Source organism: Pagrus pagrus (assembly GCF_965226575.1).
Source record: "Pagrus pagrus genome assembly, contig: HAP1_SCAFFOLD_343, whole genome shotgun sequence".
NCBI classification, from domain to species: Eukaryota; Metazoa; Chordata; class Actinopteri; order Spariformes; family Sparidae; genus Pagrus; species Pagrus pagrus.
This window is the reverse complement of record NW_028175120.1, coordinates 18,867-40,901: the sequence shown is the minus strand read 5'-3', so window position 1 is coordinate 40,901 and position 22,035 is coordinate 18,867. Positions and strand designations below refer to the sequence as shown.

The 22,035-nt window shown below is 38.2% G+C and overlaps 1 protein-coding gene and 1 long non-coding RNA gene across 3 annotated transcripts; one reads left to right on the top strand and one right to left on the bottom strand.

Annotated features, from left to right (window-relative positions):
* Positions 1-672: 672 nt before the first annotated feature.
* LOC311254112 lies at positions 673-1,499 on the top strand. The gene is made up of 3 exons (XR_014622203.1): positions 673-838; positions 938-1,026; positions 1,294-1,499. It is a non-coding gene; the product is annotated as an uncharacterized lncRNA (long non-coding RNA).
* Positions 1,500-1,544: 45 nt separating this feature from the next.
* LOC311254113 (uncharacterized protein) lies at positions 1,545-21,737 on the bottom strand. Of its 2 annotated transcripts, none has more exons than XM_084384517.1 (5): positions 21,516-21,737; positions 5,743-5,876; positions 5,399-5,546; positions 3,346-3,613; positions 1,545-2,857 (listed from the first exon to the last, which is right to left on the bottom strand). In XM_084384517.1, exons 1-5 carry the CDS (start codon positions 21,551-21,553, stop codon positions 2,660-2,662), a joined length of 786 nt encoding a protein of 261 aa, XP_084240643.1. In that variant the 5' UTR covers positions 21,554-21,737; the 3' UTR covers positions 1,545-2,659. The 2 variants fall into 2 exon arrangements, with proteins under 2 accessions (XP_084240643.1, XP_084240642.1); XM_084384516.1 differs by lacking the exon at positions 21,516-21,737 and adding an exon at positions 7,588-8,025.
* Between the last annotated feature and the right edge of the window lie 298 nt (positions 21,738-22,035).

The following is a 22,035-nucleotide window of genomic DNA, read 5'->3' as shown; positions in this document are numbered from 1 at the left end:
AGGGCAGACATGACAGATCCGCACATCTAATGTTTCATTATTGTGGGCCCAAATATTAGTTATTTTGATGCCAACAATCCCTCTGAAAAGCCATATTGTTCATACATTGTTGTGCATCCAAATGTGGAGGATATAGATCCTGGATATTGGTCTTGAGGGAAAGTCTTAGAGTTTGAATGGAATTGATTGATTATATATATATGGCCATCCTTTTCTACTTTTAAACTTTAGTTTTACTAGATTGCAGTGTTTTTGTGAGTGTGTTATGCAATATAAAATATACTAGCCAAACTAACAAAAATTACCTCTTTTTACTCAAGACCATCACAGAGCAGTGGTGAGGTAGAGGTTGAGGTTTCCACAGAAAGTGCCAACTCCTCCTGAAGTGAAGGTAGATTTGTCAGCATGTTGACGAGGCCACAGGTGAGGGAGACATCAAGGGCCAACAACTCAAACTACTCGGTGCCACCTCAGGGTTGTGTGCCTGCTCCTGAGATGGTTGATCTAGATCCCACTGAAGAGAGAGGCTTCCCTGGTTTGTTACGTTATTAAATATTACATAATTTATTTCAATAACTTGTTGCACTCTGTATATTAATTGATCCAGTATTAATTTGAGCATTTGAACAACTACTTTTAGATTGGCAAATTGCACCAAATCCTACAGAGTCAGCAAAGAGATTCAAAGAAGCCATTTTAAGTCAGCACGCAACTGGAAAATTTTTAAGTCTTACCATGGATCTTCGAGACAGTGCAGTGGACAGGGAAAGGGCACTCCTTTCTTTTTATAAGATGGCTTATGTTGAGTGGGCTTGCCCCTTGACATGCACACTTAAGGGTAAATTGCTTACACATACAAAACTAAAGATAAAAAATATATATATTTTTTACAGTTTTCATTTAACTGATGTCTGTACCGTGTGTTCTGCTTTTTCAGGAGATCCAGCAATTGGTGATGGTGTGACTCGCCATTTCTTTGCAACCATCATGTCAAAAATGTTCAGTATGGGTTTGAGATAAATTTTGGTAAGTAAATATTCACTTTGGTGTTTGGTTGGTACCAGTTCCAGACTGAAAACAGATCTGTCTTCCCAGACCTTTACGTATACCCAGAGAATACTAACCTTTTTCGTAAATGTGAATGTCGCAACTGTGTACCTTTAGGTTTCTACAGGATCAACCAGAATATTCAGTGGCTGATTGATATTTCCTTAACTAATTCTGTATGATAGTTAAATATCTATGTCCTTTACATTACTGTCTATATGCTTTGCTTTTCTCTTTGTATTCAAGTGCCAGGGGGAACTCTTCTTTTTGAGGGGAACAAGATCATCGGATTCACTCCACTTCCCATCTGCTTTTGGAGAGTGACTTCTTTGTTGTTGCTGGTCGAATGATCGGTCATTCATTTCTACATGATGGGCCATGCTTTGGTGGACTGAGCCCAGCTATCCTGCATGTGCTCTTTGGTGGATCCCCAGAAGAAGCCACAATCGATATTAAGGACTGTGCTGACCTTGATATTCGTGAGAAAATCAAGTTGGTACGATTTTTCAAGTATGATTTTATTGATACAAATTGGGGCTAGGACGATAGAAATGTGGGACAGTGGCTTAAAAGGACACCCCCTATATATTTGTTTATTTGTTTTGACATGGACTGTTTGGTAATTGTTGTGGCTCAAAGGACAAGAGTAAGGCATTGTAATTCCAGAGTTTCACCACAAGAGGGAGTTTGTGGTTTAGGGTCGCTCTTTGTCAGGGCAGGTCAATACATGCATTGTGTTGTTCAGATGAAGCTCAGAGAGCAGTGCACGATTTACAATGCTGCATCACGTTTATGTTTGCAGGAGGAAATAAAAAAAACATACAACTCCAAACACACTGTGGATCATTCAAGTGTGCTACAAAAATAATAGATGATGTCAGGGAAAAAAATAAATATATTTTTGTAATTAATTCATTCAATTTAAATACTGATAATTCAACTTGATCAACTTTATAGATACTCCCACTGTACAAAAGTGAAGCCTAAATATTACAGATATGAGCGCCGCCATCTTGTCAATTTGGAGCCAGTCTGTGCACACAAAAACGTTGTAATATTCCTCCATACTGCTCGTCCGCTGCAATCCAAGTGTCCTGAAGTGGCGACATCCAGAGTTTACTCGAAACGACGGCATAGGCTATAAAAGTGTACTAACGTGTACGACGTTGTTGTGTAGTTTTATGGACCTTTTCTCTCGGGCGCCTTTTGCAGCCGTTACATCCATGTTTACTGCCGGAGGGTACCAGCGCCGTGCTCCAACTGGACTTTGAGGAATAAAAAACTACACCGGATTTGTAATCAGCATGTGGGTGAGTCGATAATGACTGAATTTCGTTTTAAGGGTGAACTATTCCTTTAAACTTAATGGTTAAAAAAAATTGCTTATTGCAAAAAGTGTTTGTTTGCAGTCATATTGTACAATGTAAGTTTTGACATCTGGTATAAAATAAAAATGCTGTCATTACCATTCTTTTTACTTAAAAAAAAACCAAAACATTTTAGACACTTGAAACAAAGATGTTTTTGGCAAATAAGAATGCGATTCAACACAAATATCAGAACTGCTAAACCACAATACCGGCTTCTTTATCAGAACTTGAGCAATATGGATTTACTGGAGCATTTCTGACAATAAGCTCACACTTTGTACATACGCATCCATCACATTGGACAGAGGGACATCAGGGTCTGGTAGACTTGCAACTTCCTGGTCAGTCAGTGAGCGCTGCAGCTGAACTTCAGGGACCACAACACCAGGCTGACGGTGACCACTCGGTCCAGTCCAGTCAACTCCAAACTCCATGTCAACCTGCAATTGCAAGAGCTGAGGTTAAGGGTCAATCAAAATCAAAGTCTTAAAGATTTTTATGGTAAATATGTCTACAGGACTGTAAGCCATATTCATTCATTTTACAGAACCTAGTTTAAAATATCACTTGTTTATCATCTGGGATTCTGTATATGCCCCAAAAACAGCTATGGCATCAGAAAGAGCTTGACTACGATTTCCAAGAGCCAATACATTAATTTTGAGAGCTAATATGTATTATTTTCTCTCTAAATCACTGCTCCTTGTTTGACCACAACATTGTAGCAATACCTTATTGTGTTGAAAGTGCCAATGATAGGCAATATAAATCCATCACATTTAGTTCCTGAACAACAAGCCACGATTAGTTACATTTTGCTACTGATACATGCACTTTATAATGGACATAAAGTGGAGATAATGTTGACAATATCCCATGTAGGAAATTAAAAGTTAAAGTAAAACAGAATTACTGAATAAATTCAAACCTGTATGGGGCCCTGCTGCGCCTCATGCTCATGGCGAGTCCACAGTTGCAGCGGTGAGTGGTTGCCCTCAGTGCGTAGTCTGTGGCAGTTCCAGCCACGCTGGAAAAACTGAAGGTGCTTCTGTATGTGGGGCAGGAAGCACCAGTGCAGAGCATAGAGATGCATTTCATTGTCAGGAATGAGATGGCCTTCTCTCTCAAGGTTGGTAAAGATGGTGTAGAAGAGATCAAGAACTCCCACATAAACGTCTCTCCAGAGCCTTTCAATTCTGATGGGTATAAAGGAAAAACTGTTTATTCTACCTACAATGAACAAAGACACAACATACAGGAAAATACCTTTACCCAATACTTTTACCTACTGTTGGTGTATGACAACACTCCCATCAATGATAAGCACAGTAAATTAGAACTGAATTAAATAGGTAATAAGTGATGTATTCAATATTCAGTCTAAATAACAGTTAATGACAAAGTTTAATTTTAATCTCTTAAAAGGACAAGTTGATTTTTTTTTTAAGTTTGTCTTCAAACAATGCTCACATGCCCACATGTATGATGAAAGAGTTTTTGGTCGCTGTAGTTGTTCCTCTGTCCATCTATACTGGCTGTGGAAAATCTAATGCTAACCATTCTATTGTAAGTGATGGGTCGCCTTGTTCTGTGACTGCTGAAGCCTCATATTAGCTTCAGAATGAAGTTCAGCTGAACTACAGAATGAGGACTGTAGATTTGTCATCACTTACATTGGAATCACACTAGAATAGTAATCTTCTCCTGGTCAGTATAGATTACAGAGAGACAATAGGAGAACAACTCTTTCAATATTTACACTAACGTTAATGTTGAAAAGCTCATAATCTGCTGCCACAAAGCTTGATTGTATTAAGATAGACTTGAGGAGACAGGTTAAGTCAGTTTATATGGCCATCTTTTACAAAGTGTTATTTTGATAAATGTCTGAATGGAAGATTATGTTACCTTTGGTTATGGACACTCCTGCCAGCAATGTGTGAATTCCTGTTCAGTCCTCTATTAATCACCATGTAGCGTGCAACATCAACATTTTCCCCGCCTTTATCTGACCTCACATGTGATGGCACACCATAGACACCGACAGCTTCCAGAAAGCTTTATTGGACCGTTGCTGCACGATTGTTGGTGGCGGCACTCAAGTATACAATCAAACGACTAAAGCCGTCAATACCACCATGCACAACAATATGCCATCTGAAATAGATACGTATGAGAACAGACTAAGATCAATACCACTACCTGTATCATGCATCTCTTTATGTGCAAGTTTAGGCCAGATTTACACAGAGCATACTGTATAAGCCTATTTGAACAGAACTTCTCTATCTGAAATCTTTAACACACAAGCATAAATAAAAATCCTGATATACTTCTAGGTCAACATTTCTTTGTATTTATTTCCAGCTCACAAAATTTACACCCACACATGGCAAAGTGAATTTATACAAGGTTCTGGTGAGTATTTAGATTAAAAATAGCCTTTGAGGCCAGCTGCATGTTGTAGAGCTTTTAGTCTTTGGTCACTGACATTTTCTGTTTTTAGCACTGTACTCCATCATATTAGATTTCAAAGAAGACAATGGCTGAGGTTAAACTGTTGAGTGCAACTTTAATTTGGGAATATTGACATCAATACTGGGTGCACAGTGTGGGAGTCGTAGCCATTTTAGCCCCTGTCAGATTACAATTTCTACATTGTACAATCTACAATGGAGTACTGTGAAAAGTTAAAAGAACCAACCAGCGTAACTCTTAATTTTGGTGCTGGCAGAAGTCAGTAAAACTGATTTGCATGCACAAGAACATTGATGAATTAAATAATTTGATCCATCCACCATTGATAAATCCTAGTCTGGCTTTCAGTGACACTGGTAGGTTAATTAAAATAGATAGATGGACTTTTGTAACTGCTCTGGATATACACTAAACTGGGTAGTAAGTATCTTACATTAGTACAATCTACAATAAAGTGGATGCTTGAGATGTTTTTTTTTTGAGATGGAATGTTTTTTTGATACCTTATCAGTTTGTGATTTCCATCGATGTGCCATAAACTGTTCGGTGCTCTAACAGAATACTTCCTATGCCTTCTTGGGTTCAGCTGAAGGGTGCGCATCAAAACTCCACCAGGATCCACTCGCCGCATGGATTCCTGGACACGCTGTCCTATAATAGGCAAAACAATGCACAGATATGGTGTACTGAAAAAAAAAAAAGCATTCCCCAATCTGGCAGTGAATTCACAAAGACTAGCACTAAATAAAGCAGTTTCCTCACATTGTGAGTAAATCAGCAAGTAGGCCAAATCCCAACATAAAATAACCCCCGAACAAATGAATGGGTAATAAATACAATTCCTTACTTTGTATGCGTATGCCTTGTGCATTCAGGTGCCCAACCATCATTTTGTATCCAGACATGGGATGCTGCTGCAGAATTTGGGTCACAGTTTCATCCAGACTGTTGTCCTCTATTGGAGTTAATAGATTGTGGACTCTGATCATCAAAAATGAAATGAAATGAAAGAAAAAAGTCACAAGAGGCAAAAAAGTAATGTCACCTATCTCACAGAGCAACAGACTCCTTGTGATCATTGTTTTGTTTGTACTGTCGTTAGCTGCAGTGAAAGGTTTAGATTATTTTAAATCGATGTCACCTAAAACAAACCTCATTCCTGTTTAGTCTAAACTCAGCTGCTGTGTCCTGTAGAAATAACCTAAATACCTATCAGTTTATTAATTTTATTTATAATTTAAGTTAAAATCTTTCATATTGTATGAGTTTATAAATGCAACACTATCATGTATCAAACTAATGCAATTGTGCTGAAATGTCACATCTGACTCTGTTCACTTTTCCTCCAGAAATAGGGTTACAGATTATCCGACAAACTGAAGATGTTAATTAATGGCACCCATGTACAGTATCAACAAATGCAGCAGCACAAATCCACTACCTGTAAGGAGTACATATGATAAACTAAGTGTAGCGACTAATTGTCCAATTTAAAAGGCCGCTAAGAAACTCAGTGGGGTCTTGTCTGCGACACGCTCGAATAAATCCATTCTTGACTCAAAGTGACTTTTTTAAAGTGTTTATTGACACAAAAAATGATATAAGTATATGGAAACAAAACGATACGTTATGGAAATAAAACGAAACGGTCAACAGAAAATATCGAGCCCCACTCACCCTCTTTGTCTAACCAGAACCGCCGTGCAACTGAAACAGGTAAAATGCCGTGAATCTACACCCAGGTGTTAATTGCCGGAAATAATAGTAACCAAAGAGCATGTGCAGGATAAACAATTAATAATACAGGCCAAACCCATTTTGGCTCCTACACTAAGTTTGTCAGTAATATAAGCATGTTAGTCACCAGTCCATCTGTCATTGAAAACCAAAGCATATAGGCCTATATCATCAAGTATTGTTAGACCGACTCCCAGTGCATATTAATGTAAATTAATATCAGTAACGTTAGTTAATTTTTAGTTAACTTAAACTCAGATTACAGAGCAGTGCAAGGAGACATTATTGTAGGGATAAATGTTCTATAATACTGTAACGGACTGGGTTGATAAAGTGATGTGTAGGTCACTGTGTGATACTGTGTGTTAAACCAAGGTTTGTTGAGGCAGTTACTGAGTTTTCCTTAATGTCAGTGAACGTGTTCCACGTTTAGAAACTGTGAAGCCTGTCAGTCATTTTCAGCTACCTATGACAGGGAGTGTGTGAGATAGCTTGTCTGTGATTGGCTGAGAGTGAGAGAGGTCAGGGTTGTTTGAGAGGTCTGCGGGTGAATGCAGGAAGGAGCGATGTTAGCGTGTATGTGCACTTTTGAGGCAGCGAGTTTTATTGTTTTGGCGTTGGCTACGGCCCACAGTAGCCTGTGTTCAAGTGATAAATAAAGGAAAAGAAAACCCATCTGAACGTGTCGTAGCTTCTCATTTAGGGACGCTACAATATCATGAACAATTTATACTAAAAGCTTAGACTAACACGCATTTTATGCTCAACTGGCACCTAATGTTAGACTATATAAGATAAACACAGTATATTTCCCAGTGGTATTTGGAGATAAGGTGAGCAACTTTACCATCAATAAACACTAGCTAGTTAAATATCTCTGTGAATTTGCACACATATATTGCCACCTTTAAAAGAAGCTAAACGGGAAACCAGACAAAAAGACAATCCGGAGTACCTTATTCCGTACTGTGCCATCCTCCGACGAATTGTTCTCTCGCACACTCCGAACACCTGTGCTATTTCCTTAGCGGTGTGCCCCCAGAGAAGGTGTGCTTCGATTAAAGTGGGGGGTATATTGTACGACGGACGTCCAAGGGTCCCTTCCTCTGTCTCTGACAGGATGTAAAGTTGGCGGGCGACTTCTTCCAGACCGTCTAACACTGATAGCTCAGTTTGCACATCCATACCGGCGTTGAGCTGAGCCAAGTCATCCATCAATCTATCCAGACGAAACTGAACATAGTCGTTGGTTGCATGGTTCGCTAATGATCGCAATTCATTCGCAATTGCTCGTACAAAAACTGCCATAACTAAATCAGAACTGCAGCTAAGGGTTAGCTGAGCGGGCGGGCTGGTAGCCAACAACATCAGCGCTGCTAGTAAGGCAGAAGTAGTCGACCCGCATCGAGCACACTCCTGTAACCAATCATGCTGCTGACTGAGGTTAGGACCTCCTACCTCATTAACATATGGACACAGAAATACAGAAATAAATAAATGTAGGTGTACAGATATGTAGAAATAAATATAAAGCATTTATTTATTTATTCTTTTATTTATTTATTTATTGATACATTTATTTCAGCATTTATTTATTTATTTATTCATTTATTTCAGCATTTATTTATTTATTTATTCATTTATTTATTTATGCATATATTTATTTATTCCTGCATTTATTTATTTATGTATTTATTTCAACATTTATGTATACATTTCTTCATGCATTTATTTATTTATTTATACTTAAGTCACGTTTAGTCCTCCACAGCTGATGTGATAAAGCTAAAAGTCGGTTGGGGCCAGCTTTTTTACCGCAGACAACTCTTAAAACGGTAGACACGACGCAGCATTATGGCTGATGTAGGCCTATAGCTCACCTGATAGAGTAGCTCCCTCAGCAAGTAAATTCATCCTCAGCATAGGTAGTACCTTACTGTAAGTTAATGTCTTTTCTTTTCTCATCATCATGATGATTACTGCTAATATGTATATATATATATATATATATATAGTTTTTATGCCTTTTTTTTTCTTGAGCATCTGCCCCTCCAAAGGTCTCTGCACGGGCCTGACATGGACCATACAGGGACCGTTTTCAAGGATTTTTCTTTGTCAGGAATAGTTGAATTTGGATAAATATCATGGCAATTATGGTGAAAACTCACTTCTGTCAACTTTGAGCATTTCAGAGCGAGAGACGTGTGTTTTTGAACTGTGAAGTAGACTATGTTGTATTTCAATGAATAAAGGTTTTTCAAACAAGTTTCCTAGCCTGGACATGCTAAATTTGGATCTATTTTAAGGCAAGGATGGTTTCACGTGTCCTTTAATTCATTTATGGTGGAAACTTACTCATGTCAATTTAGAGCGTTTCAGAGTGAGAGAAGCGTCTTTTTGCACTGTGCAGTATTTCTTTTGTGTATATCTACTGTGATGTGTATTTCTACTGTGTATTTCTATTGTATGCTTTGAATTTACTATCTTTTTCTACTGTGTGCTGGGTTTTCTACTGTGTATTTCCACAGTGTTGTGTGTATTTCTACTGTTTTATGTGTATTTCTACTTTGTGCTCTGTATTTCTGTGTATTTCTACTTTGTGCTCTGTATTGCTACTGTGTATTTCTACTGTGTATTCCGACTGTGTGCTGTGTATTTCTACTGTATATTTCCACTGTGTGATGTTTATTTCCACTGTGTATTTCTACTGTGTTTTTCTGCTGTGTGCTATGCACAGCTATTGTGTATTTCTACTGTGTAATGTGTATTTCTACAATGTATTTCTACTGTGATGTGTATTTCCATTTTGATGTGTATTTCTACTGTGTATTTCGATTGTGTGCTATGTATTTCTAGTGTATTTGCACTGTGTGCTGTTTATTTCTACTGTGTATTTCTATTGTGATGTGTATTTCTACTGTGTATTTCTATTGTTGGCTCTGTATTTCTACTGTGTATTTCTCTTGTCTGCTCTGTATTTCTACTGTGTATTTCGACTGTGTGCTATGTATTTCTAGTGTATTTGTACTGTGTGCGGTGTATTTCTGCTGTGTATTTCTATTGTGATGTGTTTTTCTACTGTGTATTTCGACTGTTTGCTATGTATTTCTTGTGTATCTGTATTGTGTGCCGTGTATTTCTAATGTGTGTTTCTATTGTGATGTGTATTTCTACTGTGTATTTCTACTGTATATTTCTACTGTGTATTTCTATTGTTGTGTATTTCTACTGTGATGTGTATTTATACTGTGTATTTCGACTGTGTGCTATGTGTTTCTAGTGTATTTGTACTGTGTGCTGTGTATTTCTACTGTGTATTTCTATTGTGATATGTATTTCTACTGTATATTTCCACTGTGTGATGTTTATTCCTACTGTGTATTTCTACTGTTTTTTTCTGCTGTGTGCTATGCACAGCTATTGTGTATTTCTACAATGTATTTCTACTGTGATGTGTATTTCCATTGTGATGTGTATTTCTACTGTGTATTTCAACTGTGTGCTATGTATTTCTAGTGTATTTGCACTGTGTGCTATTTATTTCTACTGTGTATTTCTATTGTGATGTGTATTTCTACTGCGTATTTCTATTGTTGGCTCTGTATTTCTATTGTGATGTGTATTTCTACTGTGTAGTTCTATTGTTGGCTCTGTATTTCCACTGTGTATTTCTCTTGTCTGCTCTGTATTTCTACTGTGTATTTCTCTTGTCTGCTCTGTATTTCTACTGTGCATTTCGACTGTGTGCTATGTATTTCTAGTGTATTTGTACTGTGTGCAGTGTATTTCTACTGTGTATTTCTATTGTGATGTGTTTTTCTACAGTGTATTTCGACTGTTTGCTATGTATTTATTGTGTACCTGTACTGTTTGCCGTGTATTTCTAATGTGTGTTTCTATTGTGATGTGTATTTCTATTGTGATGTCTATTTCTACTGTGTGCTATGTATTTCTAGTGTATTTGTACTGTGTGCTGTGTATTTTGACTGTGTATTTCTATTGTGATGTGTATTTCTACTGTATATTTCCACTGTGTGCTATGCACAGCTAGTGTGTATTTCTACTGTGTAATGTGTATTTCTACACTGTATTTCTACTGTGATGTGTATTTCCATTGTGCTGTTTATTTCTACTGTGTATTTCTATTGTGATGTGTATTTCTACTGTGTATTTCTATTGTTGGCTCTGTATTTCTATTGTGATGTGTATTTCTACTGTGTATTTCTATTGTGATGTGTATTACTACTGTGTATTTCTATTGTGATGTGTTTTTTTACAGTGTATTTCGACTCTTTGCTATGTATTTATTGTGTATCTGTACTGTTTGCCGTGTATTTCTAATGTGTGTTTCTATTGTGATGTGTATTTCTATTGTGATGTCTATTTCTACTGTGATGTGTATTTCTACTGTATATTTCTACTGTGTATTTCTATTGTGATGTGTATTTCTATTGTGATGTGTGTTTCTACTGTGATGTGTATTTCTACTGTGTATTTCGACTGTGTGCTATGTATTTCTACTGTGTATTTCTATTGTGATGTGTATTTCTACTGTATATTTCCACTGTGTGATGTTTATTTCCACTGTGTATTTCTACAATGGATTTCTACTGTGATGTGTATTTCTACTGTGTATTTCGACTGTGTGCTATGTATTTCTAGTGTATTTGTACTGTGTGCTGTGTATTTCTACTGCGTATTTCTATTGTTGGCTCTGTATTTCTATTGTGATGTGTATTTCTACTGTGTAGTTCTATTGTTGGCTCTGTATTTCTACTGTGTATTTCTCTTGTCTGCTCTGTATTTCTACTGTGTATTTCTCTTGTCTGCTCTGTATTTCTACTGTGCATTTCGACTGTGTGCTATGTATTTCTAGTGTATTTGTACTGTGTGCAGTGTATTTCTACTGTGTATTTCTATTGTGATGTGTTTTTCTACAGTGTATTTCGACTGTTTGCTATGTATTTATTGTGTACCTGTACTGTTTGCCGTGTATTTCTAATGTGTGTTTCTATTGTGATGTGTATTTCTATTGTGATGTCTATTTCTACTGTGTGCTATGTATTTCTAGTGTATTTGTACTGTGTGCTGTGTATTTTGACTGTGTATTTCTATTGTGATGTGTATTTCTACTGTATATTTCCACTGTGTGCTATGCACAGCTAGTGTGTATTTCTACTGTGTAATGTGTATTTCTACAATGTATTTCTACTGTGATGTGTATTTCCATTGTGCTGTTTATTTCTACTGTGTATTTCTATTGTGATGTGTATTTCTACTGTGTATTTCTATTGTTGGCTCTGTATTTCTATTGTGATGTGTATTTCTACTGTGTATTTCTATTGTGATGTGTATTACTACTGTGTATTTCTATTGTGATGTGTTTTTTTACAGTGTATTTCGACTCTTTGCTATGTATTTATTGTGTATCTGTACTGTTTGCCGTGTATTTCTAATGTGTGTTTCTATTGTGATGTGTATTTCTATTGTGATGTCTATTTCTACTGTGTATTTCTATTGTGATGTGTATTTCTATTGTGATGTGTGTTTCTACTGTGATGTGTATTTCTACTGTGTATTTCGACTGTGTGCTATGTATTTCTACTGTGTATTTCTATTGTGATGTGTATTTCTACTGTATATTTCCACTGTGTGATGTTTATTTCTACTGTGTATTTCTACAATGGATTTCTACTGTGATGTGTATTTCTACTGTGTATTTCGACTGTGTGCTATGTATTTCTAGTGTATTTGTACTGTGTGCTGTGTATTTCTACTGTGTATTTCTATTGTCTGCTCTGTATTTATACTGTGATGTGTATTTCCACTGTGTATATCTGTTGTCTGCTCTGTATTTATACTGTAATGTGTATTTCCACTGTGTATATCTGTTGTCTGCTCTGTATTTCTAAAGTGTATTTTGACTCTGTGCTGTGTATTTCTACTGTGCATTTATATTGTTGGCTCTGTATTTCTACTGTGTATTTCGACTGTGTGCTATGTATTTCTAGTGTATTTGTACTGTGTGCTGTGTATTTCTACTGTGTATTTCTACTGTGATGTGTATTTCTACTGTGTATGTCTATTGTGCACAGTAGAAATAAAGAGCAGACAATAGAAATACACAGTAGAAATACACATCTCAGTAGAAATACACATCACAATAGGAATACACAGTAGAAATACAAATCACAGTAGAAATACACATCACAATAGAAATACACAGTAGAAATACACTTCACAATAGAAATAAACATCACAATAGAAATACACAGTAGAAATACACAACACACAGTACAAATACACTAGAAATACATAGAACAGTCAAAATACACTAGACATACATAGCACACAGTCGAAATACAGAGTAGAAATACACATCACAATCGAAATACACAGTAGAAATACACAGTAGAAATACACAGCACACAGTATGAATACACTAGAAATGCATAGCACACAGTCGAAATACACAGTAGAAATACAGAGAAGTAAAGAGAAATACACAGTAGAAATACAGAGCCAACAATAGAAATACACAGTAGAAATACACATGACAATAGAAATACACAGTAGAAATACAGAGCCAACAATAGGAATACACAGTAGAAATACAGAGCCAACAATATAAATACACAGTAGAAATACACATCACAATAGAAATACACAGTAGAAATACACAGAGTCAAAATACACTTTAGAAATACAGAGCAGACAATAGAAATACACAGTGGAAATACACTTCACAGTATAAATACAGAGCAGACAATAGAAATAAACAGTAGAATTACACAACACACAGCGCAAATACACTAGAAATACACATCACAATGGAAATACACATCACAGTAGAAATACACAGTAGAAATACACAGCACACAGTGCAAATACACTAGAAATACATAGCACACAGTGGAAATACACAGTAGAAATACAGAGCACACAGTAGAAATACACTAGAAATACACATCACAGTAGAAATATACAGTAGATATAGATCACAGTAGAAATACACAGTAGAAATACACAGCACAAAGTCAAAATACACTTTAGAAATACAGAGCAGACAATAGAAATACACAGTAGAAATACACATCACAATAGAAATACACATCACAGTAGATATACACAGTAGAAATACACAGCACACAGTACAAATACACTAGAAATACATAGCACACAGTGGAAATACACAGTAGAAATACAGAGCAGACAAGATAAATACACAGTAGCAATACACATCACAATAGAAATACACAGTAGAAATACACATCACAGTTCAAATACACATCACAGTAGAAATACACAGCACACAGTGCAAAAACAAAAGAAACACATAGCACACAGTCAAAATACACAGTAGAAATAAAGAGCAGACGATAGAAATACACAGTAGAAATACACATCTCAGTAGAAATACACATTACAATAGAAATACACAGTAGAAATACAAATCACAGTAGAAATCAGAATCAGAATACTTTATTAATCCCTGGGGGGAAATTGTTGTAGTTCCAGATGCTCCATGCAAAGCAGAGATAAAATACAGCATGAATGGAACAAGAGATAGATATAAATGCAATAGTAAAGTAGACAACAAATAAAATAAAATAAAATAGAAAAATATAGTAGACAATCTCAATCTCAAGTGTACAATGACCACTCCAAGTATGTACATATATACAGTGCAATAAAAAATATGGCATATGTGAAATATACATAGATACACATATATATACATATATAAATATATTTATATATATATATATATATATATATATATATACATAGCCATTTGAGTCTGATCAGAGGGAGGAGTTGTAAAGTTTAATGGCCACAGGTAGGAATGACTTCCTGTGGCGCTCAGTGGTGCACTTTGGAGCAATTAGTCTCTCGCTGAAGATGCTCCCACAACGTCACTGGCCTTCCTGATCAGCTTGTTGAGTCTGCTGGCGTCTGTTATTCTCAGCCTGCTGCCCCAGCACACAACAGCAAACAGAATAGCACTGGCCACCACAGACTCATAGAACATCCTCAGCATAGTCCGGCAGATGTTAAAGGAGCGAGCCTCCTCAGAAAATATAGGCGGCTCTGTCCCTTCTTGAAAAGGGCATCAGTGTTCTTAGTCCAGTCCAGTTTATTGTCTATGAACACCCCCAGATATTTGTAGTGTTCAACAATGTCCACAATAATGTGGCATAAGCCCCAGGATGGAAACTGGGGTCACTGGTTTCCTGGTTCTCCTCAGATCCACCACCAGCTCTTTAGTCTTTGTTGTGTTGAGCTGCAGGTGGTTCAGCTCACACCATGTGACAAAGTTGTCCACCACAGTCCTGTATTCAGCCTTGCTGGTACATCCAACAACAGCAGAGTCATCAGAAAACTTCTGAAGATGGCACGACTCTGTCTGGTAGCTGAAGTCCGTGGTGTAAAGGGTGAAGAGGAAAGGAGAGAGGACAGTCCCTTGTGGGGCCCCGGTGTTGGTGACCACAGCATCTGACACACAGTGCCGCAAGCGCACGTACTGTGGTCGGCCAGTGAGGTAATCCACAATCCAGGACACGGGGGGGATCCACCAGCATCGCCGTCAGCTTGTCACCCAGTAGAGCAGGCCTGATGGTATTGAAAGCACTGGAGAAGTCAAAGAACGTGACCCTCACAGTGCTCCCCGGCTTGTCCAGGTGGGCGTAGACACGGTTCAGCAGGAAGATAATGGCATCCTCGACTCCAATCCGGGGCTGGTAGGCGAACTGGAGGGGATCCAGGTGCGGCCTGACCATAGGCCTGAGCTGCTCCAGGACGAGTCTCTCAAGGGTCTTCATGATATGTGACGTCAGTACCACCGGTCGGTAGTCCGAGAAACCACTGGGCTGCGGCGTCTTTGGCACTGGAACGAGGCAGGACGTCTTCCATATCACAGGGACCTTCTAGAGGCTAAGGCTCATGTTGAAGACACGATAAAGCACTCCACAGAGCTGTTCGGCGCAGGCTCTGAGAACCCGTGGGCTGACACCGTCAGGGCCTGCAGCCTTACCGGTGGGGAGTTTGCTCAGCTGTCTCCTGACATGAAGCGGTGTAAACAGTGCAGGTCGAGGAGGGGGAGAGTTGGAGTCCATAATGAGAGGAGGCCAGGTAGCATGGGAGCCAGAGGAGGTGTGAGGAGTGGGGGGATGGGTGTGAGGTGCTCAAGAAGTTGGGGGGGGTCTGAAGCCACGACAATAGCATGTGAGAATTCACCGGGTAGCCTACATAGTAGGGACGGAGACCCACAGCTAACAGTTCAATATCCGGGCTGCAGATGGGGTCTTTGATAGTGATGTGACCAGGATTGCACCACCTGTTGTTCACATAAACAGCAAGCCCCCCATCCATTTGCGCTTACCGCTCATAGTGCAGTCCCTGTCAGCCCAGACAGTGTGGAAACCCTCCATGGAAACATTGTGGTCATGAACATCCGTGTATAGCCATGACTCCGAGAAAATCATCAGACTACATTCCCGGTATTCCTGATGATTCCGGGTTAGCGCTGAGAGTTCGTCCATCTTATTCCCCCATTGTTCAACAGAACAAGTAAGATAAAGAAAAAAGGAGAAAGTTGAACACAAAGTTAAAGTTAGCAGGAGCGACTGGAACAGGCTGCATACACTGCGGCGCATGCGCATAAAGACACATCACAATAGAAATACACAAATACACATCACAATAGAAATACACAATAGAAATACACAGTAGAAATACAAATCACAGTAGAAATACACATCACAATAGAAATACACAATCAAAATACACAGCACACAGTACAAATACACTAGAAATACATAACACACAGTCGAAATACACTAGAAATACACATCACAGTAGAAATACACAGTAGAGATATAGATCACAGTAGAAATATATGACAGGCCGTTTAGGAAATTATTCATATTTGCTCTCACACACACCACTATACTCATACACACGCGCACACACCACTATACTCTCTTACACACACCAGTATACTCATACGCACACACTAGTATACTCTCTTACGCACACTAGTATACTCAAGCACACACACCACTATACTGTGTATGAGTATACTAGTGTGTGCATGAGTATAGTAGTGTGTATGAGTATACTAGTGTGTGCATATGAGTATAGTAGTGTGTGTAAGAGTATAATAGTGTGTGCGTATGACTATAATAGTGTGCGTATGAGTATAATAGTGTGTGTGTATGACTATAATAGTGTGTGTAAGACAGTATAGTAGTGTGTGTGTGTGTGTGTATGAGTATAGTGATATGATGAGGATTCAGGTGAAAGCAAATGACCGACAGAGAGGGTCTCAACCATGGTCTCAACCATGGTCTCAAGCAAACAGTTGACCTCCTAAATAACATATTAAATGACAGACAACTGCTAACAACAATGTCGGAGACACAGAGAGTTTCATCAGCAACATCCCAACCACCAGCCGTTGACGAGGAATTAAAGCGTCTTTTTCGGCCAGGATCTAGTAGCAGCAGTGGAGCCTTTCGGGCTGGTTCAAGTAGGCCTAGTGGCAGTGGAGCTGCTAACGGACCCCGCTACCAAACACAAAGGTGTTTTGGTGGATGGGCATCAAAGTCCAGGAGGAGGTAAGTTGAATGAATAACATTTATTTATCCTAAGTTTCATAGGCTATCGGTATCTGTTTTTATTTAGGCTGACTGTTGAAAGACGTGACAGGCTATGTATAAAAAATGAATGCTGTTGTAGTACTCTGTCTGAGTGGTGAAACGGAGTCCAACGTCGCTAGCGGCTACATTTGATTGGTGAAACGCAGTCATGTGAACGAGCATCTGTAGGAAGTACCTTCGTCAAAACAGAAACAAACACATCGTGCATTGTTGTTTGATAAATGACTTATAACCTTGTTGCAAGGAGAGTGGAGGCTCCTTCCACACTGTGGCTGAAAACCAAACCTGCAATCAGAGCCTCTGACCCGGTGTCACAGCTCTCCTCTCGGTGGCACAGAGTCCGCGACACAAACGCGCCCCCGTAAACCTGCAATCTCTTGGTTATGACAAAAGACAAATACACACATCGTAACATGTTAATCAATCGATCCACTGATTGATATTCAAAGGCTTCGTTAAAAGCAAAGAAGAGAAGAGACTGGACTTGCAGGTGCACTAACGTTAAATGGTGCAATTTATAAATCGATAAAATTTTTTAAAAATTTTTTTTTTATTTTGATGAACATTATGTTTCAAATTAATTATTTCACTCCTATGCCGTGTAATGAGCGGGTAATGTAGAGTTAGTCTGTTGTTATGGAGAAATAAACCCTTTCAGGATGTATGAAGTCCTGTCATTTCCATCCTGCGGTCTGCATGCTGTTAGCACAAAACAGAAAAATGATGGGTTAAAAATAACCCAATTTGGGTTGTTTTATAACCCAACCGCTGGGTCAATATTGCACCAGCCCAGCAGTAGTTAATTTGACCCTGCAAGATGGGTTGGTCCATTTTAACCCAACAGATGAGTTAAATATTCTACCCAAATGCTGGGTCAAATTAACTGCAAATCTGGGTAAATTCAACCACACATATTTGTATATACTCTACCCAAATGCTGGGTCAAATTAATTACAATTCTGGGTTGTTTCAACTACATATATGTGTCATATACTCTACCCAAATGCTGGGTCAAATTAACTACAATTCTGGGTTCATTCAACTACACATTTGTTCAGTAATCTATCCAAATGCTGGGTCAAATTAACCAATATGCCAGATTAATTCTAACACATTACAGTACAATCTATAAGAAAATAAATTGCGATAGACTACCCATAGCTAGATTTGGTCATGCAAAGCTTATATTATGCAATAAACACTTAAAACAATATTGGAATCTTTGAAAAAATGTATTAATAGAAAATATCCACAATAGTTAAATTGTTCTCACATTGACAGTCAACAGTCAACATGCCTATAGTACATTTTTCAAGTAAAAGCTAGAAAAAAGCTGCCCTTGATGCCATTAGCTCTACTTGCATGCAAGTATTCTAGTTTCAAGAAACTTTACTAGTTTGGACTCCCCTCCTGGAATTTCATAGACTATGCTCTGTTTGAATTCCACACATGTTCACACTGCTTCGGGTATTTAATATCGAAGGAAAAAAATGCCTTGAAGCTGACATCGATGGCCTGAAACACTTAAAACAATATTGGAATCTTTGAAAAAATGTATTAATAGAAAATATCCACAATAGTTAAATTGTTCTCACATTGACTAACAGTCAACAGGCCTATAGTACATTCTTCAAATAAAAGCTAGAAAAAAGCTGTCCTTGACGCCATTAGCTCTACTTGCAAGCAAGTATTCTAGTTTCAAGAAACTTTACTAGTTTGGACTCCCCTCCTGGCATTTCATAGACTACGTTCTGTATGAATTCCCACACATGTTCACACTGCTTCGGGTATTTAATATCGAAGATAAAGAATGCCTTGAAGCTGACATCGATGGCCTGAAGCAGTGCGTCGTATTCCAAAGCCTGTCCAGCAACAATGACAAAGGCCTGAGATGTATTATGATTGTTATTTCCCAGTGTTAGGATGTAGGGGTATGGTCTGGATGCCTTGGCATCATGGAGGTACTCCACCATGTTTGTTCCAGGCTAAAAAAGAAACAAAGAAAGAATGCAAGAGAGCAAGTGAGAGAGTGTGAGTGAGTAAGGAACAAATGTCTACCAACTTGTATAGTAGAATTAAAAAATAGGCATTGTGAGGACCTTTTTCCTGGTCCTCACTAGAGAAATGATTGTTTTATGATAAAGTCTAGTTAGGTTTACAATTTGGAAAAGATTCAGTGCATCTCTAATTCAAAAAGTTGAACTTTAATAGTCTACCTTTCATTGCACATCACGAAATATTCCAAACCTTTTTTGTTTAAGTCTGGATGGTTATGGCATATAGCTCACATTACAGAAAACAATTTAAAAAAGGATTCAGACCTGAACTGACCTAAGAAGCCACAAATCGATTGATGATTTATCATTATAATAAACATGCTCTGAAAATGCGTGCGGCCCACCTATCTGACCATCCTATCTGGCCGATAGGCAGCCAGGTTAGGTCAGGCCAGGTTAGGTGGTCAGATAGGTGGGCCGCAAATGCTTTGTAGATTTAGAAGACTTCTTTAGAGTCAACCTCATAGAATCAGGTCCAAATGGGTTAAAATACAAAAGTGTCAACCTTCTGATAAATATGTTCATTTTTGCACTCAATACTTTGTTGAGGCCTGTTTTAGAAAAAATTACTGCATCACTGGGTGTGGTACGGAACTGATCAGCCTGTGGTACTGCTGAGGTGTTCTAGAAGCCCATTATGCTTTGATAGTGACCAACGCGTTGTAAACTTGTAGATCGGCTATTTTCCGACTATTGTCAAGCTATTTTTGATGCCTGTAGGGGCGGCTGTAGCTCAGGAGGTAGAGCGAGTCGTCTAGTGATCGGAAGGTCACTGGTTCAAATCCCAGCTCCCCCGAGTTACATGTCAAAGTATCCTTGAGCAAGATACTAAACCCCAAATTGCTCCTGATGAGCAGCTGGTGCCTTGCATAGCAGCCTCCGGCATCATTGTATGAATGTGTGTGTGAATGTGGCATGTGTTGTAAAGCACTTTGAGCTGTCCAAGAGGACTGGAAAAGCGCTATACAGGGTTCCCACACATTTTCATGGACAACATTTCAAAACTTTTCAAGGACCCATAATAACATTTCCATGACCATTCACAACCTATATAAGTACACGAACAGAACTGTATAGTATACTTTACTCCAACTGTTAATTATTGTATGAAAACTAAACAGTAAACCTTTCTCAATCTCTAATAGTTGGTTATGTTCGTATTCACTTAAAATACTTTTTGACATTTAACATGATAAATATTGTACATAAAATATAAAAAGCAGAGGCTAATTATGTTTATGTTGATATGGTTTCAAGTAACTACTCCTGCCCTCCACATGTGCGCTGAGATTGCTTGCATAGTTAAAACACATAGCCTCATCTCTTCAAAAGATCTTCAGGTTTACAGTACAATCAGACACATAAGCTTCTTGTGTCATGAAATACATTTTCCATATTAAATTCAGATGTTTGTACTGAACTACTGTTACACTATTCAAAGGTCAATTAAGTATGAAAAGCATGGATTAAAGCAAAGAAAAAATCTTTTGACTGAAATGTTTTTTTTCGAGCTGCAGCCAAGTCATATTCCCAATTTGTAATTTGTGAAACATGTAACAGGGCACGTTACTTGACACGTGCTAAAAAAATAAGATAAGATTTACAGCCTCACCCCACACCATATTCTCTAATGCAGACATCAAGTTTAAATATTTGACCAACAGTGTTTTACAGGAGGATGATCTGAACAGCTGTTCTATTCACACTTAAAATGTTTTTTGTCTTTTCAATGTAATTTTCAATCTATGAAATCAATCTGTGCCCTTTGTTTTGCCAAGCTTCTCTCAAGTTTTACTCTTTCAAATAATCAACCATCTACAGAACTTTTCAGTACGCTATTTTTCTACTGCTTCTTCTCATCATCATCATTAATTATTATTAATAATATTGTTTAAAGTGAGCCTCTTATCGTTTAAATACATCATACAAGCAGCAACTTTTGCAGCCTTGTCAGTCTGATGGCGAGTTATCTTTCTGTCATCACTAGCATACTGTTAATAATCAAAGAAGCTCTGAGGCTTTGTTCTATATGTTATAATACAAGATTTAAGCATTGAGCTACAATCAGGCAACATTCATGATTCTGTACAGTCAAACTAACCAAAAACTTCTTATTGATCATCATTATAAAGTTTCAGGGTGTTCCTGTAACCATGGTAACTCACGGTGCCAGAGGGGAGGGAGAGACGCTGAATGAAGCCATTTACACAGATACACTGCAGACAAAGTCCAGACTATAGTTGTTATTTCACACATGTAGCACACAACAGGAGACTCTCTGTGTCAGACGAGTTCTCACGTGCTGACTAAACTCAGCTGATAACGTAGCAGCGCGACGAGTCCTTGCTAGCTAAGCAGCTAAACTTTAGCGCCGCTCCGTGTTCAGATCCCGCCCTGTGTGGGTCACTGCACTGTCATTGGTCAGGCGCGCACACGCCATTAACGATACAATTGGCTGTAGAGTGTGACAACCTGTCAATAAACATCAGCCAACAGTTCCTCCGATCTACATTGATCTCACAAGTCACCTCTGTGAAGTCTGAATGATGGAAATCCGTCATAGCGACGGAGAACTTTAATCCATGGAAAAGTGTATTTTTTGATAAAGACAGGAAGAGAGGCTTTAGGCTTCAGGCTTCAACTGTCCAATCAACAAGCTTAATGTTTTTCTATGAACTGACGGCG

Bases quoted from the DNA above. Each gene is read 5' to 3' on its own strand.
- LOC311254113 (XM_084384516.1), bottom strand. From the start codon at position 8,000: ATGTTGTTGGCTACCAGCCCGCCCGCTCAGCTAACCCTTAGCTGCAGT. The intron at 5,547-5,742 runs GTAAGGAATTGT...TGCCTATTATAG, and splicing joins ACAAGGCATACGCATACAAA to GACAGCGTGTCCAGGAATCC. The intron at 3,614-5,398 runs GTATCAAAAAAA...TATACCCATCAG, and splicing joins GGAAATCACAAACTGATAAG to AATTGAAAGGCTCTGGAGAG.